This window comes from Pygocentrus nattereri, chromosome 10, assembly GCF_015220715.1.
Source record: "Pygocentrus nattereri isolate fPygNat1 chromosome 10, fPygNat1.pri, whole genome shotgun sequence".
NCBI classification, from domain to species: domain Eukaryota; kingdom Metazoa; phylum Chordata; class Actinopteri; order Characiformes; family Serrasalmidae; genus Pygocentrus; species Pygocentrus nattereri.
This window is the reverse complement of record NC_051220.1, coordinates 17,342,413-17,366,344: the sequence shown is the minus strand read 5'-3', so window position 1 is coordinate 17,366,344 and position 23,932 is coordinate 17,342,413. Positions and strand designations below refer to the sequence as shown.

General features: G+C 39.3%; 1 protein-coding gene across 4 annotated transcripts in view; it reads right to left on the bottom strand.

Annotated features, from left to right (window-relative positions):
* The window catches only part of LOC108430665 (ryanodine receptor 3-like), a 329,117-nt gene that overhangs the window by 2,461 nt on the left and 302,724 nt on the right, over window positions 1-23,932 (bottom strand). For all 4 annotated transcript variants that reach the window (XM_037541686.1, XM_037541687.1, XM_037541688.1 and 1 more), the window contains 15 exons: window positions 21,489-22,801; window positions 19,808-19,863; window positions 19,493-19,670; window positions 18,638-18,724; window positions 18,011-18,190; window positions 17,719-17,849; window positions 15,880-15,922; window positions 15,450-15,577; window positions 14,452-14,512; window positions 14,198-14,344; window positions 13,973-14,107; window positions 13,544-13,700; window positions 1,469-1,533; window positions 1,239-1,339; window positions 787-838 (listed from right to left, as the gene is read on the bottom strand). In XM_037541686.1, the coding sequence (XP_037397583.1) occupies window positions 787-838; window positions 1,239-1,339; window positions 1,469-1,533; window positions 13,544-13,700; window positions 13,973-14,107; window positions 14,198-14,344; window positions 14,452-14,512; window positions 15,450-15,577; window positions 15,880-15,922; window positions 17,719-17,849; window positions 18,011-18,190; window positions 18,638-18,724; window positions 19,493-19,670; window positions 19,808-19,863; window positions 21,489-22,801 (2,834 nt within the window). The remainder of the gene's footprint in view (window positions 1-786; window positions 839-1,238; window positions 1,340-1,468; window positions 1,534-13,543; window positions 13,701-13,972; window positions 14,108-14,197; window positions 14,345-14,451; window positions 14,513-15,449; window positions 15,578-15,879; window positions 15,923-17,718; window positions 17,850-18,010; window positions 18,191-18,637; window positions 18,725-19,492; window positions 19,671-19,807; window positions 19,864-21,488; window positions 22,802-23,932) is intronic.

The following is a 23,932-nucleotide window of genomic DNA, read 5'->3' as shown; positions in this document are numbered from 1 at the left end:
TTTATAGAAACATCCCCCTAAATGTTTATGAGGTCTCAGCAGCATGAAATTATAATGAATTTTGAATTGGATTGATGTAAAAGTCGCTTGAATTCCTATCTGGCTGTTCAGACTAAGCTGCACTGCCACATATCAGATACGTATCGCAACACAAAGAAATACTGGCATATACTGCTTTACTGACACCTTGCTTTACTGTACCTGACTCTACTAATGCAATTTTCCTGTTATTAAAAGCAATCATATGCAGTGCATCTTTAAGAGCTCATGAGGTTCTCTTATTTTTGTGTGCAGGAAAATTGAGAACTGATAGACTTACAGTTCACAAAATGACAAGGATAGTCAGTAAAGGTCGTAAAGCACTGTTAAAGGCAAACTATTGGTTTCTGTTTAACTTTTTCACATATAAAATGATATCACACAATGTTATAGCTTTTTTTGGAAATTGCAGTTACTTAAAATAAGTCAAAATATTCATCAGTCAGGCCCTGTCCTCTATTTCCAATAACTGGCAATAATAACAGACAAATATAAAGGATAAACATCGAGGGCTGATGTATTTGGTAGAAGTCACACCTATTTGTAGACTTGAATGATCTTCTAAATAAAGTGTTTTGTTTTATGGTTTAGGACTGAATTCCTTTTAAATCTGATTTGTTTAGAGAGCTTCTACTCATGTTTCTAACATGATTTATTGAAGATTTGACCTGATTCTGTTTTAGGAGAGTCTGAGCACCATCAGGGAATCATTTATCATTAACAAAGTCAACAGAAATGGAAGCTTACCTGGCCCGTGTGCTCGGTTTCATCCTTGTTTATAAGATACATGAGGAAGAACCTGAGAGATCAAGCACAGCAAACAGTAACAAATGGACTTTGCATATCTCCACAACAACAAGCTTCATCTTGGCAGGTTGGTGCTGAATTTGTTTTGGCTTAAGACTGGGATACACTAAGCTGATTTTATTCCAGCATCATGATCTGGTGTTGGATTTGAGAGAAACCACAAAGCAACGCACTGGCTTGTCGCATGTCCTATTATGAAAGAGTCTACAGGCTGCAGCCTTTTTTTTCCAGCACACAAAACCTCTAATTATAAAAATAACTGAATGACAAATGAGATGTTTTCATCAATGTATAAGTGAAAGAACACATTCTTATACATTAGAAAACATGTTTGTTAGATTTATACTTTAAAAGTAATAGCAGTGTAGTTCTGGTGGGCATGTGCTACTCACAGGTAGTTGGCCAAGTTGTGCTCTTGTAAGGTGTGTGTCTCAAAGCCATGTGGAGTGGTGTCAAAGTAGTCATTTCCAATACCACAGATGAAACATTTGGTCTGAAATAGAAAAAAAAATCAACAAAGTTGTTTATCATTTGTGAAAAATGTAGAAGCATAGTACCGTGCAAAAGTCAGAGACCATCAAAACAGCGATTAAGACATTTTCTGTTACTGCACCACTCTTACCTCCATGTCCTCTTTGACTTGCTCTTGCTGGTCTCTCAATTCTCCAAATGCATCAATGATCAAACCTGTAGTCACACAGACATAGCACTACATGACCTTATACAATGACAAACAGCACTGATACCACATCATCCTTTTACATAACAGCAGAATGATTCAGCTGGTAACTGTGTTATTTGTACTATAACACACACTAGCATAAGTCAAGCAGTGTTTCTGTGCATTGCTTGACCCTCAGTGACCTAATCTCTGTTAAATAATTTACAGAAACATCAAATTCTCTGCATGAGCAAGTTCTATATGCAAGCAAAAGCTTAAAGTCAGAGTGCCATTTTAAAGCCATTAGGCTTTAGCATTAGGATTAGCTGATCCAAGCTAAACAGGTACTGTGTTCACAGGTCTTCTTTCTTTTATAATGTTTCCATTTATTCTGTTTATTAACCTTAAAACTTTATTAAACTGTATATTTTATTACAGTTTATTTTATAATTTATTTAATTTACTTATAATTATTTTACAAGTGCCTGTGAGCTGCTTTAGTTAACAGGTGTCACCCACAGCTTACATTTAACCAGTTTACCATTTAAAATACAACCTAGTTTAGTTGCTGTTTTGGACATGGTCATGAACAGCTGTGATATAAGAAATCTAGTCTAATTTCACAAACTCTGGAAAGTGACTCTGTCGCGCTGACTGGCCTGATCTGACTCCTCCCCACCATCTCTCATTCTCTCTCTGCCTTGGTGTTTGTTTTTAACTGTGAGAAGCTGTGTAGCTGTTTAACTGTCTAATGCAGTAATGTCTGTTTCTGTATGAAGTGATTCAGCATGATTACTAGTCTTTTCATTGTATAGAGGTTCACACCTATTAACCTGAGCTAGAGTCCAGGGAGCTGATGGGCAGCAGGACTTGCTAAAATTACATTATTAATTAAGCACTCTACCCATAGTTTTGACTTTGTTTTTTATATTAAAATATAAAATGTAGCCTTTGCAAAAGTAATGGCACAATTTATATTGACTTATTTATTTAATTTCCAAAATGTTAAACTCAGTAAATAAATTGAAATTATGCACTAGAATTTTCTGAAAAATGTCATATTTAAGCATATTTCTGTAGAGCATGTGTTAACTTCAACAAAACAAGGAAAATCAACAAAACAAGTAAGGAGTGCTCAAACTTCTTTGTATCTTTTGTTTGTATCTCCAAAATAGTGTTGAAATTTGAAAAAAGATGAAGATACAAGGTTTTTGTACAACCCCAATTCCAATGAAATTGGGATGTAAAAACATACACAATACAAACATACAACAATACAATGATTTGCAAATCCTTTCCAACCTATATTCAATTGAATACACTACAAAGACAAGATATTTAATGTTCAAACTGATTAACTTTTTAAGTTTTTTGCAAATATTCACTCATTTTGAATTTCATGCCTGCAACACGTTCCAAAGAAGTTGGGACAGGGGCAACAAAAGACTGGGGAAGTTGAGGAATGCTCAAAAAACACCTGTTTGGAACATTCCACAGGTGAACAGGTTAATTGGAAACAGGTTAGTGTCATGATTGGGTATAAAGGGAGCATCCCTGAAAGGCTCAGTCGTTCACAAGCAAGGATGGGTGAGGTTCACCACTTTGTGAACAGCTGTATGAGGAAATAGTCCAACAGATTAAGAACAACATTTCTCAACGTGCAATTGCAAGGAATTTAGGGATTTCATCATCTATAGTCCATAATATCATCAAAAGATTCAGAGAATCTGGAGAAATCTCTTCAAGTAAGCGGCAAGGCAGAAAACCAACACTGAATGCACATGATCATTCACTTGAACACAGTTTGTCGCTCCATCTACAAGTGCAAGTTAAAACTCTGCCATGCAAAGCGAAAGCCATATATCAACAACACCCAGAAACGCCGCCGAGTTCTCTGGGCTCAAGCTCATTTCAGATGGACTGACGCAAAGTGGAAAAGTGTCCTGTGGTCTGACGAGTCCACATTTCAAATTGTTTTTGGAAATCATGGACGTCGTGTCCTCCGGGCCGAAGAGGAAAAGGACTGTCTGGATTGTTTTCAGCGCAAAGTTCAAAAGCACTGCATCTCTGATGGTATGGGGGAGTGTTAGTGCCCATGGCATGGGTAACTTGCACATCTGTGAAGGCACCATTAATGCTGATACAGGCTTTGGAGCAACATATGCTGCCATCCAAGCAACGTCTTTTTCAGGGATGTCCTGCTTATTTCAGCAAGACAATGCCAAGCCACATTCTGCACGTGTTACAACAGCGTGGCTTCGTGGTAAAAGAGTGCGAGTACTAGACTGGCCTGCCTGCAGTCCAGACCTGTGACGCATTATGAAGCTACAAAGCTTCAACAATTAGTGTCCTCAGTTCCCAAACGCTTATTGAGTGTTGTTAAAAGGAAAGGTGATGTCACACAGTGGTAATCATGCCCCTGTCCCAACTTCTTTGGAATGTGTTGCAGGCATCAAATTCAAAATGAGTGAATATTTGCAAAAAACAATAAGGTTTATCTGTTTGAACTTTAAATATCTTGTCTTTGTAGTGCATTCAATTGAATATAGGTTGAAAAGGATTTGCAAATCATCGTATTCTGTTTTTATTTATGTTTCTGTTTTATATATGTTCTTAATTTGCATATTCCTAATATTCCTGCATAACCTTTGTGTAAAAATTACAAACACTTAAATAATGTAAAGGTTTTATATCAGCTTAGGGAACCATTACATTTTGTGAAGGTTTTTTAATCTTTACACTCACATATCTCATATACACAAGAATGCTTTTTGGCACCTTTGTTTATAAGAGTGTAAGACCTGGAAGAGCAGTGTGGAGTCAGTATAGCTCCAACAGGGAGAGGTTAGCCTGGACTCTTTTCCCACGCAAGTGCTGTCCAAAATATTCTCATAACGCAGTATGCAGTGCTACGAAAAATTAGGAAAATTTACAAAATTCCTAACCAATTCTGTACATGAGCATGACTTAAAACAAAGGTACTGTTTAGCAAAGTAAGGCAATGATAACTGTAACCTGTTAGCCTGTGTATGAATATGTGAATATCTCCTTATTGCTTTTGCTCCTTCTCAACTAACTCTCTTTCTCTCTCTTTCTCAGCATGGCTCTAATCCCTCTCTCTGCATGTGTCATTCTGAGCCTTCCCAGTTCTAGACACACAGTTGGAGTGACTTTAACCCACTGAGCCTGAGTGCTGCTTTACCTCTGTACTGAAGCTGTTTGGGTCACACAACCTAGAGGAACAAGTGACATGATTCTAGGAGTGCTACAACTTAAATTATTTATATTTTTCCTTCAACTGTAAAGTAGAATCTCTATGTAGTGAAATCTGGTTGGAAATGTTAATTTTCTAGTGACTGGACTAAACTCACAGTTTCCATACACTGGAGATGGCTGATGGTAACTCCTCCATCACATAATTGTTTGTTTTTTCACCTTTACTAAATCATGAATGGTCTACTGAAGCCTGGCCAACAAACATGTATTTCTCTAGGAATCTCACTACCAAGTAAATTAGTAATTGAGTAATCTTCCAATTATTTTGACAGCTACTTTTCTCATTTTTTTAAACAAAACAAAATGATAGCAATGAGTTTAAATGGATGTAAAAATTAATTTAAATGAATTTATATAACCCTGCACTGCCTTTCAAATATTTTTTTAAACAGCAAAAACAAATGAATTTGGAAAATCATATTTTTTTGTGTATCCTGAAATATTTCAGTAAATCGTGGAAGTGTCTGAATGATGGGGGTGCTTGGAAGGGGGTGAGACATGATATTATTGATTGATATAATTTTTGCCTGCTGATGCACGATGATGTAATGATAATTCAGAAAACATTTTAGAGGCTGGCAAAAGTCATTACACTTTGATTAATGTTTAAGGTATATTATAATGGTGAATCATGCTTGAGCCTGTGTGGCAAAGCCACAAAAAACACTTAAACCACAAAGAATCTTCTAAATTCAAGTAAACTACAAACCAAGCTACATTATTATTTATTTTTTTAAAAAGTCTTTTTATTGATGACTTGGCAAGAAATAACAAACCAGTACACATTCTAAATAATTACGTAGAAGTCATCTATTTTAACCTATTATGACATAAACCCCCCAAACATGCATAAACAACACAAACACAAAATAGACAAACACATACAATATACCAAATTTAAATAAATGAGTACATAAGTAACACTATTGGTAGTAAAAATATATATAAAAAAATAATCAAACCTCCTCCTCCTCCGCCCTCTTGACTGCCAACTCAGTAAGATTTTCAAAATAAGTAATGAAAGGCTGCCATGTCTCATAAAATTTATGAACAGAACTCCTAAGGCCAAACTTAATCTTTTCAAGGCTAAGGAAGAAAATCACATCCTTTAACCACAATGAATATGACGGTGGGGCAGCTGACTTCCAGAGAATCCTCCGTCTAGCTAGCAATAGAGTAAAGGCTAAAGCTCTACAGTTTCCAACCACACACACAGGAGTGACCACAGGCTCACCAAAAATTGCCCACAGGGGGTCAGGGACCAATTTTAAATTAAACACTCTTGATAAAGTAGTGAAAATGTCTGCCCAGAACCTGTCTAGTTTTTTTGCAAGGCCAGAACATGAATCAAGTCAGCCAGATCTGAGTCACACCGTGGACATGCCGCATCGGTACTTGAAAAGATTTTTGCCAGTCTAGCCTTGGTATAATAAGCCTTATGAACTAACCTCAACTGCATCAGGCAGAGTCTAGCACATGATGAGGAGGAGTTGATCCTTTACAAGGCTCTCGACCACCAATGATCATCCAGCTCCTTCCCTAAATCTGCCTCCCATTTGACCTTGAGCTTGAAATCAGCCTCCAAATGAACAGTCATAACACAGTCATATATTTTTGATATTAGGCCTTTTGCGTCTGGTTTTAAATTGCAAACCCCCTCCCAGGATTTATCCTCAGGTTTGTAAGGGAAAGAAGAAGCAAAAAGAGTTTGGGCACAGTGGCGAACTTGTAGGTAGTGTCTCCTGATCCAAGGAACCCTCCCTGACCATATAAAACTAGAAGTAGTTTTGTCAACTTCTTTAAAAAAGGATTTGGATAGGGAAACGTAAAGGCATTGAAACAAAAATAAAAATTTAGGTAAGATGTTCATTGCCACACACTGAACTCTACGGGCCGTGAAATTGGAAGACTATTCTATCTTTGAAAATCAGGATTCATGTCTGCAACCAAAGGGAGAAGTTTGCCTGCACAATGGAGCACATGTTATGGGTAATGTTAATGCCTAAATATCTAAAACCATCAAATGATAGACGAAAAGGAATGGCAACCTGAGTCAGGGAAGAGGCTGCCTGATCTAACAGGAAGCATTTACTTTTCTGAAAATTTAACTTGTATCCTGAAAAAGTCAAAAAGCCAAATTCTTTCAAAATAGATTCTGCTACCGGGATTGTTTCCAGAGGATCTCAAAGGTACAGCAGCAGATCATCTGCGTAAAAAGAGACTTTACTCTCCAAACCTTGTCGCAAAACACCTTTTATGAGCGGAGAGGAACGAAGGGCAATTGACAAAGGCTCAAGTGCTAAGGCAAAGAGCAAAGGAGATAGAGGGCAGCCTTGACATGTTCCATGAAATAAGAAAAAATATGGAGAGCAAAATGAATTAGTGTGCACACTAGCCTGTGGGACGATATACAACAACTTTACCCAAGAGATTAAATTGTTACCAAACCAAATTTTGTCAAAACAAAGAACATATAATCCCATTCAATGTGATCGAAGCCTTTTTCCGCATCTAAGACAACTACCTCTGGAACATGAGAAAGACTGGGAGTAAGAATTACATTTAATAATTTTTGAATTTAAAAAAAACAAATGCCATTCTTTAATAAAACCTGTTTGTTCCTCTGAAATAATCAATGGTAGAATATTTCAATACATTTGGCCAGGATTTTAGCTAAAATCTTATTCTTGCAGCATAAAAGACTTATCGGCCTGTATGAATGACAGAGAGTAGGGTCTTTATGTTTCTTTAACAGGAGTGAAATGGTTGCTTGGTTTATTGTCGGTGATAAACTAACACGCTGAAGGGATTCATTAAACATGTCCAATAAAAGGGGAGCAAGCTTATCACAAATTTCTTGTAGAATTCAATACCAAACCCATCTGGCCCAGGCGACTTACCATTTTTCATAGATCTAATAGCATTTGATATTTCCTGTAAGGAAATTGGTTTATCAAGTTCACCATGAATCTAAGGAGGGAATTTAAAGGTTATTTATAAATGAATGCATTAGGTCAACATTACTAGAACTCTCTGACTCATACAGTGTAGAGTAATATTTTTCAAAAACTTTATTAATGTCCCTTGGGTTGGTGAACAGATTGCCCATGTCATCCACTATCTGGGGGATCAATCTAATCTGCCTTTTGAGTTAGTGTGCCAAAAATTGCTATTTTTTCCCCATATTCATAAAAGCGCCCCCCTGGAACGCAAGATAAGGGCTTCAGCCTTTTTAGCGGAAAGCAAATTATATTTGGCCTAAAGATTAAGGCGTTTTTTATATAACACTGCAGAAGGATTTCAAGCCATTTGCCTATCCAAAACTGACATGGACTGACAGGTCTACCAAGTGTTTTAGTCTGGACCTTTTCTCATACGTGGAATATGAAATAATTTCACCCCGTAAAACCACCTTAAGCGACTCCCACAAGATGGAATTAGATATAGAGTCAGATTTATTAATAACCAAAAAGAAATCAATGGAATTTGACATTTTTGTGCAACACTCTTCAATCGTCGAAAGTTGAGCATTAAGACGCCATGGAGCTATCTCCTTCTCATATGAATCAAACATGAGGACCAATTGTCCTGGCCCATGGTCAGATATTACAATAGGTAAATAATCTATGCTTTCTAAAGAATCTGAGAAATGCTGATCTATAAAAAATAGTCAATTGAGGAAAAGGAAGGCTCCAGGTAGCAAGGCTCCAGGGGTGGATGAGATCCGCCCTGAGTTCCTCAAGGCTCTGGATATTGTGTTGCTGTCTTGGCTGACATGCTTTTTCAACATTGCGTGGGCATTGGGGGCAGTGCCACTGGATTGGCAGACTGGGGTGGTGGTGCCTCTTTTTAAAAAAGGGGACCGGAGGGTGTGTTCCAACTACAGGATTATCACACTCCTCAGCCTCCCTGGTAAGGTCTATGCAGGGGTACTGGAGAAGACAGTCCGGCTTATAGTCGAACCTCGGATCCAGGAGGAGCAGTACGGGTTTCGCCCTGGTCGTGGAACATTGGACCAACTCTTCACCCTCTCCAGGATTCTGGAGGGTTCATGGGAGTTTGCACAACCAGTACACATGTGCTTTGTGGATCTGGAGAAGGCATTCAACTGTGTTCCCTGGGGTATTCTGTGGGAGGTGCTTCGGGAGTACGGGGTACATGGCTCTTTGCTACGAGCTATTCAGGCCCTGTACAAACAAAGCTGGAGTTTGGTTCGCATAGCCGGCAGTAAGTCAGACTTGTTCCCAGTGAGAGTTGGACTCCGTCAGGGCTGCCCTTTGTCATCGATTCTATTCATAATTTTTATGGATTGAATTTCTAGGCACAGTCAGGGGATGGAGGGTGTCCGGTTTGGTGATCTCAGGGTCACATCGCTGCTGTTTGCAGATGATGTGGTCCTATTGGGGACATCAGGCCGCAAACTTCTGCTTTCGCTGGATCGGTTTGCAGCCGAGTGTGAAGCGGCCGGGATGAGAATCAGTACCTCTAAATCCGGGACCATGGTTCTCAGGCGGAAAAGGGTGGAGAGCCCTCTCTGGGTCGGGGATAGGCTCTTGCCTCAAGTGGAGTTCAAGTATCTCGGGGTCTTGTTCACAAGTGATGGTACAAGGGAGCGGGAGATTGACAAGCGGATTGGTGCTGGGTCAGCAGTGATGCGGGCTCTTTACCGGTCTGTTGTGGTAAAGAAAGAGCTGAGCCATAAGGCAAGGCTCTCGATTTACCGGTCGATCTACGTTCCCACCCTCACCTATGGTCATGAGCTTTGGGTAATGACCAAAAGAATAAGATCACGAATACAAGCGGCTGAAATGAGTTTCCTCCGCAAGGTGTCTGGACTCTCCCTTAGAGATAGGGTGAGAAGTTCAGTCATCCGGGAGGGACTCGGAGTAGAGCCGCTGCTTCTTCACGTCGAGAGGAGCCAGCTGAGGTGGTTCTGGCATCTGGTTAGGATGCCTCCTGGATGCCTCCCTCGGGAGGTGTGACAGGCAAGTCCACCTGGGAGGAGACCCCGGGGAAGACCCAGGACACGCTGGCGTGACTATATCGCCCAGCTGGCCTGGAAGCGCCTCGGAATCCCCCTTGGAGAGCTGGTGGAAGTGGCTGGGGAAAGGGAGGTCTGGGCCTCATTTCTTAGGATGCTGCCCCCTCGACCCGAACCCCGGAGAAGCGGAAGATAATGGATGGATGGATGGATGGATGGATGGATGGATGGATGGGAAAAGGAACGGTGTGGTTGCAAGAAAAAGGAAAAAGATTTAGCTGAAGGGTTCCTAAATCTCTATGGGTCGATACACCCATTCTCCTCCATCAACAGAGACAAAGACTGGGCCATCTTAAAGTTGGGAGTGCACCTAGCCACAGACCGATCCAGCATAAGATTCACCACACACTTGAGATCACCTCCAAAAATAAGCATGTGTGTCCAGGTCAGGAAGTTTAGAGAAAAGCCCATTCATAAAATCCATATCATCCCAGTTTAGAGCGTATATATTAACGAACAAGATGGGAGTTTGAAAAAGAAGGCCTGAAACAATAACATATCTGCCGTTTTGGTCAGACAGGATTTTTTAAGGCTTAAATTGAACCCTTTTATGAAATAAAATAGCGACCCCTCTGGATCTTGAATTAAAATTGGAATGGAATACTTGACTAATCCACCCCCTACGTAACTTGGTGTGTTCAAATTTGGACAGATGAGTTTCCTGTAGGAAAATAATGTCAGCGTTCAACTGTTTAAGATGGGAAAATATTTTCACAGTTTTATGGGAGACTGCAGACCCTTTACATTCCATGAAATAAACCTAACACAGAAACCTATGTTTGGATTCATCAAAAAGAAATATCCTGAAAAAAACTGGATACGTGGTAGATACTAAATAATATGGCAGTATTGGCAGAAGAGAGGGAACCAGCAGGAAGGAGGAACAAAATAAACAAAAAACAAAAAACCCCCAAAAAAACAACCAAACAAACAAACAACATACACAGAAAAATACAACTCCCAAAAACCACCAGCACCCTACATCCCAAATAACCATCCTGAAAAAACCTTCCGGCAAAAACCAATTTCTATAACTAAGCCCTGAGGTATACCACCGCCCACAATGCTGCACATAAACTTATGTCGCCCAACTGAACAATTAAGCAATATTTTCATACCAGGGAGATGTATACTTAAGAAAATAACAGAACAAGAGCATAACCCAAAAAGAAACTAGCCCCCAGATACTTTTTTTCCCTCTTTTCCCCAGCAGTCAAGCTAGGTACAGTCTTAACCAGTGATCATGAAAATAAGCCTGAGCCATTCCTGGCATGTCAAAAGTTATAGGACGGCCTTCAAAGTCGACTCGCAAACATGCAAGGAAGGTAAGCCTGAAGCGAATTCCCTTACTATACAGAGCTGCTTTTATGTCGTGAAATGCGGCACGTCTGTGAGAGAGGTCAGCACTGTAATCCAGGAAGAACCTGATTTTGTGACCTTGAAAGGAAAGTTCTCCACGAGCGCTTCAAAGTACAAATTCCTTGTCTTGAAAATTGTGGAATAGGATAATAAACATGCTGGGCTTTTTATTCGAACCTTTGTTGGTTGCCATACGACCCAGCCTATGAGCTCTGTCCAGAACAGGTCGAAATTGAAACATCTCTGCTCCGAAAACCTCACAAAGGCGATCAGTCATGAAATTCACTGGATTGACCCCCTCCAGTATTTCAGATATCCTTATTAGACGAAGATTCGCTTTCCTTGATCCATTTTCCAGGTCATCCAGCTTATCCAGGAGTTCGGTATTATGGGCTCAGAGTGATTCGCATTTATTCTCCAGAGCAACAATTCTATCGCTATGATCAGATGCAGCATTCTCTAGAGCTTTAATGCTACCTGTATGCGAGTCCACAATTTGTTTGATGGAGTAAAATGAGTCCTGGATTGGCTGCAGGGCCTTGCTCAACATGCTTGCATGCTCCGATAAAAGCGAGAGCTCCATGTATTTTAATGCTGGGAAAAACTAAGGTGGAGGCACCGTATCGTCGATAGCTCGTTTTTACTCTGTTGTGCTCATTGAGCGAGGACCCTCTGGACTCCCCAAAGGCGAGGCACGAGGCTCAGTGACCAAGATAGCATCACCTGATGTTAGCTGCGATCACCTGCCTTAGCAGAGAACATTCGCTCAATGGCGGGAGTGCGGGTTCCAGAAACAGCCTTCGAAGTCATTTTCTCTCAAGGTTGCACGACATCTTATTTTCTAGTGCACTATCGTAACTCATCCAACTTGTCCCTCATCCAATATTAAACGTAAAAGAATAAAAGATAATTTATGGTGAAATGTGCAGTTTGTGGGAGCGGTGTCTAGTCTAACTCCGACATAAGCCGGAAGCCCAAGCTACATTCATTTTAAGGTTTTTTATTAAACCTTTATGAAAACAATGTACGGAAATGTACATATACCATTGATATTTATCATTAAGTGGATTCGTTTTAAGCCTTAAGGCTTTCCTACTGAATGGCTCCACGGTCACTCTCCAGTTCACTGTATCTGCCCTTTCTTTTTTGTTTGGTTATGTTGTGAAAGTTATCACATGACAAGCAGAGGTTTTCCACTGAAGCTGAACATTTTTCAACTCATTCTGCAAGTATCCACAGCAGAAAACCTGATCCACAGTGGAAAAATCCGCAATCCACAGGGGAACTGTAACGCTGGGGAGCGATGATGAGGCGGACGCATTGGTTTGATTTGCTTGATGTTTTAATTGTTTGATATTGTTTGGTGTTTGTCTCTTCTGGCCTCCATTGTGTTTATCCTGTGTTCCATACCCCCGTGTTGGTTCATTGACCCTGGACTGTTTTGACCCTGAGATTTATTATGGGCAAATCCATACTCGGGGTCAAAACAGTCCAGGGTCAATGAGCCAACACGGGGGTATCGAGAGACAGACATGACATGGAACACAGGATAAACACAACAGAGGCTGGAAGAAATAAACACCAAACAATATCAAACACTTAAAACATCAAGCAAATCAAACAATTCAAACAAAGACCAGCGAGTGACTAGGGAAAACACAGGGCTTAAATACAGGGACAGGTAACAAGGCAAAGGTGGTTAACAAGAGGGTAACAGGTGAAAACAATCAAGGGCAGGGTCTGGAAACAAGGGGGCAGGACCGGGAAGGAACCAAAACAAAAGCACATGGACAGGACTGGGAGGAGCCTATCGTGACAGGGACAAGCGGAGCCCACAGAATCAGCATCCCGCCATAAAATATCATGGTGTTTTTGGCAAAATATGCTCTGCTGTCTGAACATAGCTAAATATCAGCTGTACATACCACACTAATGTCACACTGTTTAGCTGAGTGGCTGTGTCATGGATGTTTCAGTCATGTTACAAATGAAAATGAAAATTCAGCAGTTCCTTAATGGATTATGAACATTTTTGGGACGGAAAAAAACAAAACACACACATAAAATGTGGGCCTCTAAGGCAAAATAAAATACAGGAAAAAGATAAATAGCTCATATATACAACTACTTGGGATAAAATGGCTATATATCAATCACTATTCCTATGTGCCTCTGTTTCTTACTCTAAAGAAAGCAGCAGGAGAAGTTATATATTATCATCTTGCAAATTGCTAAATCATTCCTGTCAGTTTATCAAGGATATAACATTTCAATCTTTTATTTAATCATCAAGACAAGCTTCCATTACTCCATCCCTTGAATTTTTCTACCTGAGCCTAGCCTATTGAGTTATACGTTACCTTGGATAATGGCCAGAAGGATAACGATGACAAAGAAGAAGAAGGTGATGTCAAAGAGAATGCGGTAAAGCTCATAGGGGTCCCCCGCGGGGTCCTCGATCTCATCACCTATTCCACCACCAGCACGCACTCCCACATACATGTGGAAAAGATAACACTGAAAACCAGAAACACAGGGGGAAAGTAAGAAAAAGAAATCTATTACACACAGCTAAAAAATGACAGATGGTCCCATTTCCATTACGTTCCATTAAATGTAAGAGCTGAGGTTAGCGAGGAAATGTGAATTTCCTGTGCTTTGTGTCTTTTGCTTTGAACTAATCATAAAACACTGTTCTTTTTATCTCTGAATTATGTTAAGCTTTGATCTATCCCTGGTGCAGGTTTCTGCTTTTGACCTAGAAAAAAAGTCAAGTGTTTGCAACTTACAGTCATCATATCATCACACTTCATGTCTGGCTCATCCTCATCTTCGCTCTTGTTGTAGAACTTCCGGAAGAAGTTGAATGCCACCACGGTGTAAAGATACACTACTACAGCCAGCAGACCCACAGTCAGCACCAGCTACGACAACAGAAGAAATATATAACAGATATAAGGGAACTCATCAAATTCAAACACTTTAAATGCTTAGAGGTTCAAAAGTGCTAAAACCTGTTTGCCATTATGGGTGACGGAAGAGAGGATGGTCCTCAAGGTCTTGAAACCCATGGCAATGTCTAGCAGGTGAGCAGCAAAGAAGAAGTTGTTGTAGTGTCCCAAGATGGACATGGTTGTGTACCACACCAGGTACAGGAAAGACTATAATAAGTAAAAAAGACTGCTTAAGTGTGCTTCTGTCCATGCAATAGGAGTGCATAAACCCTGAAGAATTATGCCTCACAACAGACTGTTCTCAGTCAACTCACATTGTCTGTGAACACCACACCCATCTTCCAAATATGATACTTGGTGTCGATGGAACTTAACCTGTCAGACAAAAAGTATGGTTTGCTTTAATTTCCATAATTTTTTTTAAAATTTTACCTTACTTTCATTAATATAAAACTGATTTTGTTGATGGTACATAAAAAAGGAAATTGCAACATCACTGAATGTGTTTAAGATTACTTGAATCTTGAGAAACAAAAACTACAATCAACTTTAAACACATTCTTTGGAAAAGTAAAAGCAAGACTAAAAAGAATGTAAGCTGTAATGAACGCAAATCATGAAAACAATACTGTTTAATTTTCTGTTAAGTGTGTGTGTGTATATATATATATATATATATATATATATATATATGTATATATACATATACATATACACACACACACACACTTAACAGAAAATTAAACAGTACTAAGTGTTTGATAGATGACTTCATAATGACAACTGAGACAGCTGTGAAATACTGAAAATCCAGATATAATAAAATTTTAAATTAAAACAAGATGCGGTGATCACATTTTGACACACATCACGAAATTTCTTTAAAACAAAAAATAACTTAGTGTATTATTTGTCATTTGATTGTTGCTCTCCCCAAAAAAAATTATATCAAATAAATCATGTAAAGATAACTGTTGAGGTTTTTAAAGTATTTTTACACTGCACATCACATGCAAAAGTTTGAGTGCCATTGGTCAAATTACACGTTGATGTTCCGATTGACAATAACACACATCCTCTACAGAGAGAACACTTTTTATATACAACTTCTGTATACATTTTTTTATGGACAATGTATGTAACATTTTGGGGTAAAATATAATGTGTTAGCTTACTTTTACTTAGAAAATCAATGAAACATAGAAATTTGGGGCTGTTCAAACTTTTGCATACATAAATTTGGAATATGACAAGTGACTTCAAAGGCATGGTGGTGTAATCTGTTCAAAATGATCTTTCATGCTTTCCTCACCAGGCCACCAGGGAGGCCTCTTTTGCGATGGCCTCTTCAGTGGGGTTGAAGTCCAGAGCACTCTTGTCTAGACCAAGAAGCTCGGCAATCCGCTCTGCCCCGTACAGGTCTCCATACTTATTTATTACCTACAGGTAAAATAACCAATCAACAATTAATAAGTGGTCTTAGGTTTCAGCCCCTCACCACAATGCTTACTCTCCCGCTGCAAATGCTCCACTCATCTTCCATTCTGTCTTTGAACTACTGACCCTTACACAATGATACACGGTTACAAGGCTACAGAATGGGAGAGACCCGAACTGTACTCTTTTCAAACTGCACTGTAGTTTCCTGTTACAGTTTTTAACACATTAATGAAGCTCAGACAGTAGCAAAAATCATTTACTCAAAAAAAAAAAAAGAAAAAATCATCAGTCATTCTACTTGCCTTGCGTTTGACAAACTTGTCCCAGTAGTTATTGGGGAAGGATCTGTGCAACACAAAAAAAAAGGAACAATCTGCTTCCGATTCATAAAGGCCTCACATAAATCATGTAAATATTTTCTGGCAGTTTCTTTAGAAATTATGTACAAAGAATGCTTTGAATGTGCAATGAGTATATCATTATATTATAGTCGGAAATTGGAAACAATGAGCAAAAAAGTAGGGGCAGAAGAATAAGTCATATGATAACATCCACATGGGAAAATTTGCAGTGGATGAATTGTTCAGGTCTACCTATTCATGCCACATCATACCTTTTGTTTACACATTCATGTACCCTTGTTCTACACCTCGCTGAGTAATTCAGTTTTGATTCAGATTTGTTTTGTCCTAAAACTAGCATTTTGTATGTTATTTGTCGAGTTTACTAATATTCTGTGGCACAACAGCCCATCTCCCACAATTCTATACTTTTTGTGTTTCTGTCCATTAATGTTCTATCACTACAATACCCTGCATGCAACACATAGCGTAACCATTGTGAATCCCCTCAACAATGATAAAGAAATGCACTGATGTAGAAACTCATAGATATGATATTTGGCTTCCCAAAAGTAACAATAGTTATCTAGGTTCCTTCTGCATACTCTCAGAAAGAAAGGTACTGAACTTAACTGGTACATCTCTTGTTACTGAGGACGTACTCTCAAGGGTACATTTTCAGAAAACAACAACAACAACAACAAAAAAAAAAAAAATTCAAACAGCCCACCCTCACACACCTGCACCAAAATGCTGGTTGATTTTCTAAACTTTCTTCCAACTTCAAGACACAATAACTGAAAGGGGTTTTCTTTGTCTTTAAATCTTGCTTTCAAGACTATTGTGGCACCACTGTAACTGGTGAGGAGGCGTCTTTCCAACAGTTGTAATGATAAAAAAAACTATATTTTTCATTTTGCTCAACAACGATTTTTATTTTTTACATTTTGTAAAATTTTCATTTCATAAATTATTTTCTATATCTATATAATTTTATAAATTATTTTCTATTTCTATATCATATTAGTACGCAATGAATAAATCCTACTTACTTATCTGCATTACATTAGTAATTAAGCAATTAAATAACACTAATTCATTATAAACTATAATAGTAAGCAATGCTTTTTTTATTGACTAATCTTAATGACCCTACAGAAAAAAAATATTGAATCGTCATGCTCTAATCAATTATTAACTCATTTCAAGGGTGAATACAAAGGTATGACAATGTGTCCCTTTTGGGGGGCACTGGCATCAGTGTAAATGTCATAATATGAAGTATTAATAAAAACAATGTTAACAAGCTTATACAGATCCTCCTGGTGATTTTAACACTGAGGAATGCCTTGATTACCTTCATTTCACACAATGGTATGTGGAACAGTTAATGTTATTCCAATATACCTTTGTGGTTGTTCATATATGACTTATTCATTAGTTCTTGCTTATTGATATATTACTTTCTAATGGGCAATTCAAATGTTACATGACTTAACAACTATGAGTACTGGAAAGTGCTACCATTAAGGCAACAGTAGTCTTTGATTGCTTCTTGCTCTGCACACTTTAGTGTTACTCTTGCTCCCAACACAACTGATCCAACAATTAGCTACTTACTTAACAAATCCTTCCTGAGTGGAAATCAGTGTGTTAGAGCAGGAAACAGTGAAATGTGCGGGACCAAGGTCGTTCTTCATAACATGACTGATTCAAGAATGTCAAGGTAAATTCTCAGAGCAATAACAGCACTCACTGGACACGGCTGAAGTGACCTGAGATATTTTCTTTCGCACTTACGGTGTGTTAATCACAAGTCTGTCCCATTGCCCTTTGATGTCATCATCTGAAGGCTGCTCAGTGATATAAAGACCATCAAACTCAAGTTTCCTGGCGATTTCCTTTTCCCGCTTAAAAACCACCAAGGGTACCTATTCAGGATAATTGGTTCAAAAGTATCAGCAGCTCATAGTTCAGCATGACGACATAGTAAACAAAACTGCATTTTCCTTGACAATTCTAATTGACTAAAATTGTAGAAGCTCCAAACATATCACTACATTTGTTTGTACATGTGTGAATGTGTGTGTACCTTCAGATAGTAATATCCCACAACACAGAGGAAGGAAATGACAGTATGTAGCACCGCTAAGAAGCGAAGTGTAGGCGCCATGTAGCCAGTGGTTTCCTGCAGAACAAAATACTCCACACCATCCTCCTCTTCACCTCTCCCTGTCCATGGATCCACCTCCTCAGACTCCTCACCAGTCACCTACACATGTGCACGCAAGCATTTTTCCATCATAAATTGTTGCATTTATCATCATAAATGTCACAACCAACAAAGGACATTGTACACCATTGTACAGTAACACCACCAGTTACTGAGCTGTATTTGATTGATATTTCACATGTAATCATATCAGTGGGAAAAATATCAGATAGATACTACAAGATAGGTTCTACAAACTTTCAATTTAATTCTTAGTGTTACTTTTGAAACTGTGATGTTTCCTTTTTGGGCTTTTGGATAATGTGCTCTGGATATGACTGTTAGGATAATCAACCTGATACATTATCACAGCTAGACCTATTATTTAACAAACAGGCACAAGTCATTAAAACATGCTGTATAATGACACTATCTATCACACAGATTAAAGGGGGGGGGGGGGACACAGGCAATAAACAGTTCAAATGAGAGAGCCAGCTGAGTCACCTTGTAGAAAAGCAAAATGAAGTTGATGGCAAATGCCACAAACAGAGCCAGGAATCGCAGGTTGTAGAAGTTTCGTGCCAAGTAATTCTGCAAAAATAAAAGATGCAAACTCATCTGCAGTCTTTCAAGGTATGGCAGTTTAACATAAGGATTTGTGAAAACATTGTAATAATTCAATACTGCTAAAACTACACCTGATCTATCACAGGTTCCCACAGTACTACCATCATGCCAGAGTATTATCATTATGCAGAATGATGATGAAAATACAGTGAGTATATTACATATGTAAATACATGAGGTTTTGTGTTCTTTACACATTTTGTGTGACTGTGATTTGTTAATTTAATTTTAAAGTATTTTTAGTTTATTTCAGAATAATAACATCCAAAGATTTCAGAAGATATCAGAAAAACAGAAAAAAAATTTGTTCTGTAAAGCCGTTTCAAACTCATAACAACCAAAGCAAATCTAACTAAAATATTTAGAAGACACTGACATGTCATTACAACTCTAATACCTGATGTCAGTCACTTAGCTAACAAAAGCATGTAAATAAATAGTGTGGTTTACAATAATTTGAGTCCCTCTACATACACTCAAAAGTATGTGGACATACTAATTATTCAGTTAAAGTGTTTTGGCCACACACATAGCCAACAGGTGTATAAAATCAACCACAGCCCTGTCAGCACTACATTAAAGCCCTTGGTTTTGGAATGGGATGTCCAACAAGCTCATACAGGCGTGATGATCAGGTGTCCCAGATCTTTGGCCATACAGTGTACTAAACTAAGTAACATACAGCTGTTCTATAATGTTAGCTTATCATCACACAACTACAATGCTGCTCACCAGAATCTTAGTCTGATAGATGTCCAATCCAGCAAAAAAGCTGGTCATGAAGACCTCTGGTTCTCCTTTCTTCTGCCCAGGTCTCCGCATGGTTGGCTTTTTCTCTTCATCTGATGAGGTTTCTATGAGAGAATCTTCCTTCCCTTTGTCTTGGTCCTTCTTCTCCCCATCCTCTGCACTAAAACATAAACACACACAAAAGTGGGATGCTTAGGTGGAAGAATGACACCCACGTACAGCATACAGAAAGTAAACAGTAACCTAAGAAATGATTAGTTTCAAACTTATTTCAGAGCAAACCCTTATTTCACTCACTCTTTCTCGGATTCTGTTTTTGATTCACTTTCAACTGCCTTCTTACTCGCAGCTTCCTGCACAGAGAGGTAGAGAAGTGATTCACATTGTTCCATCAAAACCCATTCTGCTTAAAATATGTAGGGCAGGTAACCAGTAAATTATTCTGCTGTATACAGCACAAAACATAACAGAGGGCATAAACCCATAAATCCAACCTTTGGGGCACTAGCAACCCAAGACACAGTACTGTGCAAAAAGTCACAGACCTCCCCTCATTTATTTAATTTCCAGTCAAAACAGTCATTATGCGTATATTTTTCAGTATCAGAAAAGAGCATAAAACACATGAAAGGTTTCAAAATGCATTATAAACCACTTTAAAAAAATTTTCCCATGACAAAAAAAAGCTTTTTTTTCACAAACGGGAAATGCATGATTATATTTATGGTTAATATCACCTTTCTTACAGAAATAAAAATGTGTATTCCAGTGTAAGCCAGCTGTTTTTCTTTTGAAAAAACTCATCATATGCTAAATTGTTTTAAAATGATATACAGCATTTTTGGAATTAAATTTTTCCACATCTCCACTGCAAATTTTCTTCATTTTTGACATTTTTTTTCTTCTGAGTAATGGCTTCTTGACAGCTACACATAACTTTCAGATTCATAGCGCCGACTTGTCTTCTCACAGTGGAAGGATGGTGTGGCATGCGCCCCCCCAGGCCCCGACGACGACGGCCGAGAGAACACAGCGGTGACGAAGCTTGGCGAGGTCACCGGGGGAGAGAGCCGCGAGTGTGGAGGGGCAGAGCACAAAACCCGAGCTCTCCCCAACGGACACGAGTCACGGGAGTGACAGTGGGAGGAGGAGGATGATGCTGGTGCCGGTTATGGGAGACACCAGAGGAAGAAGCGAGTCCCAAGCTCCGCCGCTCAAGCCCCGCCGCTCAAGCCCCGCCCCCTGTTACGCAATGAGGCCGCTACCTTTGACCCAGGCAGCTGAGCTGCCAGCTGGGGCTGGTAACGGGGAGGCAGAGCGGCGAGCTCTCATTCCCTCTTGGCTCTGGTGAGCACCTTTAAAAAGAGTTGAGAGGGAACAGAGCAATAAAGGGAAGAGCAGCAGCAGAGATGGAAAGAACTGAAAAGCTCAGGGAAGACAGGACCGAAAAGTCTAGCCAGCTTGAGCCACTGAAAAGTGGCCAGCTTAGTGTTGGTTGTGTTGTTTATTTTGTGTGAAAATTAAAAGAATGTCTGCTGCAGTGCTGAACCCTGCCTCCAGTGTACTCCTTGAGCTTGGGGTAGCACAGGCCATGCTACAGATGGACAGATCACCTGTGGATTTTTTCAGATTTGAAGGAAGGGCACAGCTCGATTTTTCCTTCCTCTCAAAGATAAAAGCTTTGAGTATTGTTTATGTTACAGTTTTGGTGGTCTTCTGGGTCTTTTATGGATGTGAGTCTCATTCTCTACATATTTTAATGTGTGGAAGCTCCTATTTATTTATCTAATTTCCTCAGAAATATCTCATGAAAAATGAACAACTTGTACTTGATGGTTATTTTGACAAGAAGCTAAATAAATGAAGGGTGGTCTCTGACATTTTCACAGTAATGTCTATATCATTACTGTGTCAAAAACATAAAAACATTACTTAAAATGTTCAGAACTTAAAGAAAGCACAGTCTGGAGTTCTGCACCTGGGCCTTTTTCTGCCGGACAGCAGCAGCTAGAGATGGAGAATCCACGCCAACCACTTCTGACACATCCCCTAGTCCAGGCTCAGCCCCATGCTTGCCCCCCTCCTTCTTGGGCTGAATACTCAACAGCTCTGACATGAGGTCTACTTCCACTTGGTCTCCCTCTGCCATCTGCCCAATTTCTGCTACCAAACAAGCCTCGTTTGCCTCCAGCTTTTCAGTCTCTAGAACATCTCCATGGACACCAAACTGAGTGGGGTCCGGCATGTTGCCCAGGATATCAGTCACCTTCATGTTCTTGGCACCTTCCACCAGGCCTCCGCCAAACAGCGTGGACCACAAGATGTGGAAGAAGCCCCAAACCAGGTTGTAGAGGAAGCGGAAGAGGCCGATGAAGATCCTCCAGAAGAAAGAGAAGAAGCCACAGATCATCTCCCTCACACTCATCTTACGGAACTTCTTGAATTGTTTCTTCATGCTCTTAAGGGTTAGCAGCTTGCGAAGGCTGCACAGGTTCTTCCTCATGGATACACAAGCCATGGTAAAAGCTGAGAAGGATTCCAACGTTCTCTCTTCTGCTTCCTCTTCTAGCTCTTCGGCCACACTCCGCGAATCATCTTCGTCTTCTTCCGACCGCTCCACGGCATCTGGTTCTGATATCAAAGAGGCCAGCTGCATTTCAAAGATAGTGTCCTCACAGAAGTTCACAAATAGTTCCATCTTCTCTGATTCTCCACCCTCATTAACCACGTCAAAGATGAACTGACGCTTGGATTCCTTGACTTGTGGCTTTTCCCACTGGGTTCTGCTAGACTCACTAATCTCGAAGTAAACTCTTTCAATTCTTTTGGCACCACCCATGATCTCGATGCGGCCCAGAAATGGCTCAAAGTAGTTGAGGACGCTCTCCGCCAGATTCAGGAAGGCTGCCAGACGGGAGTCATGGGGCATGTGTTCCGACAGGTTGGTGAGCAGCACGGCCACGTTGAAACCAATGTCCTTGGCAGGCTCGTGGAAGCGTTTCACAAACTCGACATAGTTGAACATGTCATTCTCGTCCGCCTCAGCACAAGAAAGCAGGAACTCAATTTCAGATTGAGAGTACTGCTTCTGATTCTCCATTGATTTCTGGAACTCTCTTTTTGAGATGACACCTTTGCCATCAGCGTCGTGCTCTTTGAAACTGTCAGAGGTGGTGAGATCCTTCAGCTTGAGGAACATGTCAAAAAATTTGAGGATCATCTCCACGTTGCTGGAGGATTCCACCAAAGTATCCACCATCTGCTTGCCAATGGTTCCATTTACAACATTACCTACAAATAAAGTGAATGAGTTATTAAGCTTAAGACTTTTTTATACAGTAACTTCTCTAAAATAATCAGTTATGTATTTATGAGAGTGAAGAATTAAATTGTGAGCCTCTGCAGTTTAAAGTTTGACCAAAGATTACCCCTTAAACACGTTGGGCTGTATGTGTACCCACAATTGATGAGCTAATGCTAAAGCTAACAGCTAAGCTAGACAAAGCAATAGCATACACGTAAGGCATTATATGCTCTTCAGCAACACCTTTCCACCATCTCTCAATCTAACAATTCTGACTAATTTACTGCCACCACCGTTCTCACTGCAGGTTTGTTCTACAGAGTTTTTCCTTCACTTGAAAGAGGATGTAGCATTTAAATTTGATTGTGATTGGCTCAGAGGCATGTTAAACATAATTCTGCAAACACTCAATTCAAGTCCTCATGCGCATAACTACATAGCTTATATCCCATTTGGAAATCCGATATACAGCCTATTTGGCATATATTAGCATGCATGGCATTCCCTTATATCCAGCTTGGATACATATAGGGCATATATCCCAAATAGCCAATTTCAAATTTGGGACTTATATTTTAACCATCTATCAGCATATAGAAACATATATGTGTAACAAATATATTTAACAATATGTGATAGAAATTATGATTTATATATGGATGTTATATGTCAAGTTTTTTATGTTTCTTTCAAATACTTCCTAATGAAGCGAAAATTAATATAGTAGCTACATAACATGCGCACTGTAAGCTGTGCAATTAAATAATTTCAACATAAAAAATACTATTTGCTATCACATTTAAATAATGTAATATTTAAAAGCAAACAGAAAACAATATAACAATTATAACTACACTGATATGCGTTTAACCTTGTATCGGATACAAATATATATATATACTGTGTATATTTTATACACAGTATCTCACAAAAGTGAGTACACCCCTTAATTTCTGCAAATATTTTATTGTATCTTTTCATGGGACAAGATTACAGAAAGAAAACTTGGACATAACTTTAGTAGTCAGTGTACAGCTTGTATAGCAGTATAGATTTACTGTCCTCTGAAAATAACTCAACACACAGCCATTAATGTCTAAATAGCTGGCAACACAAGT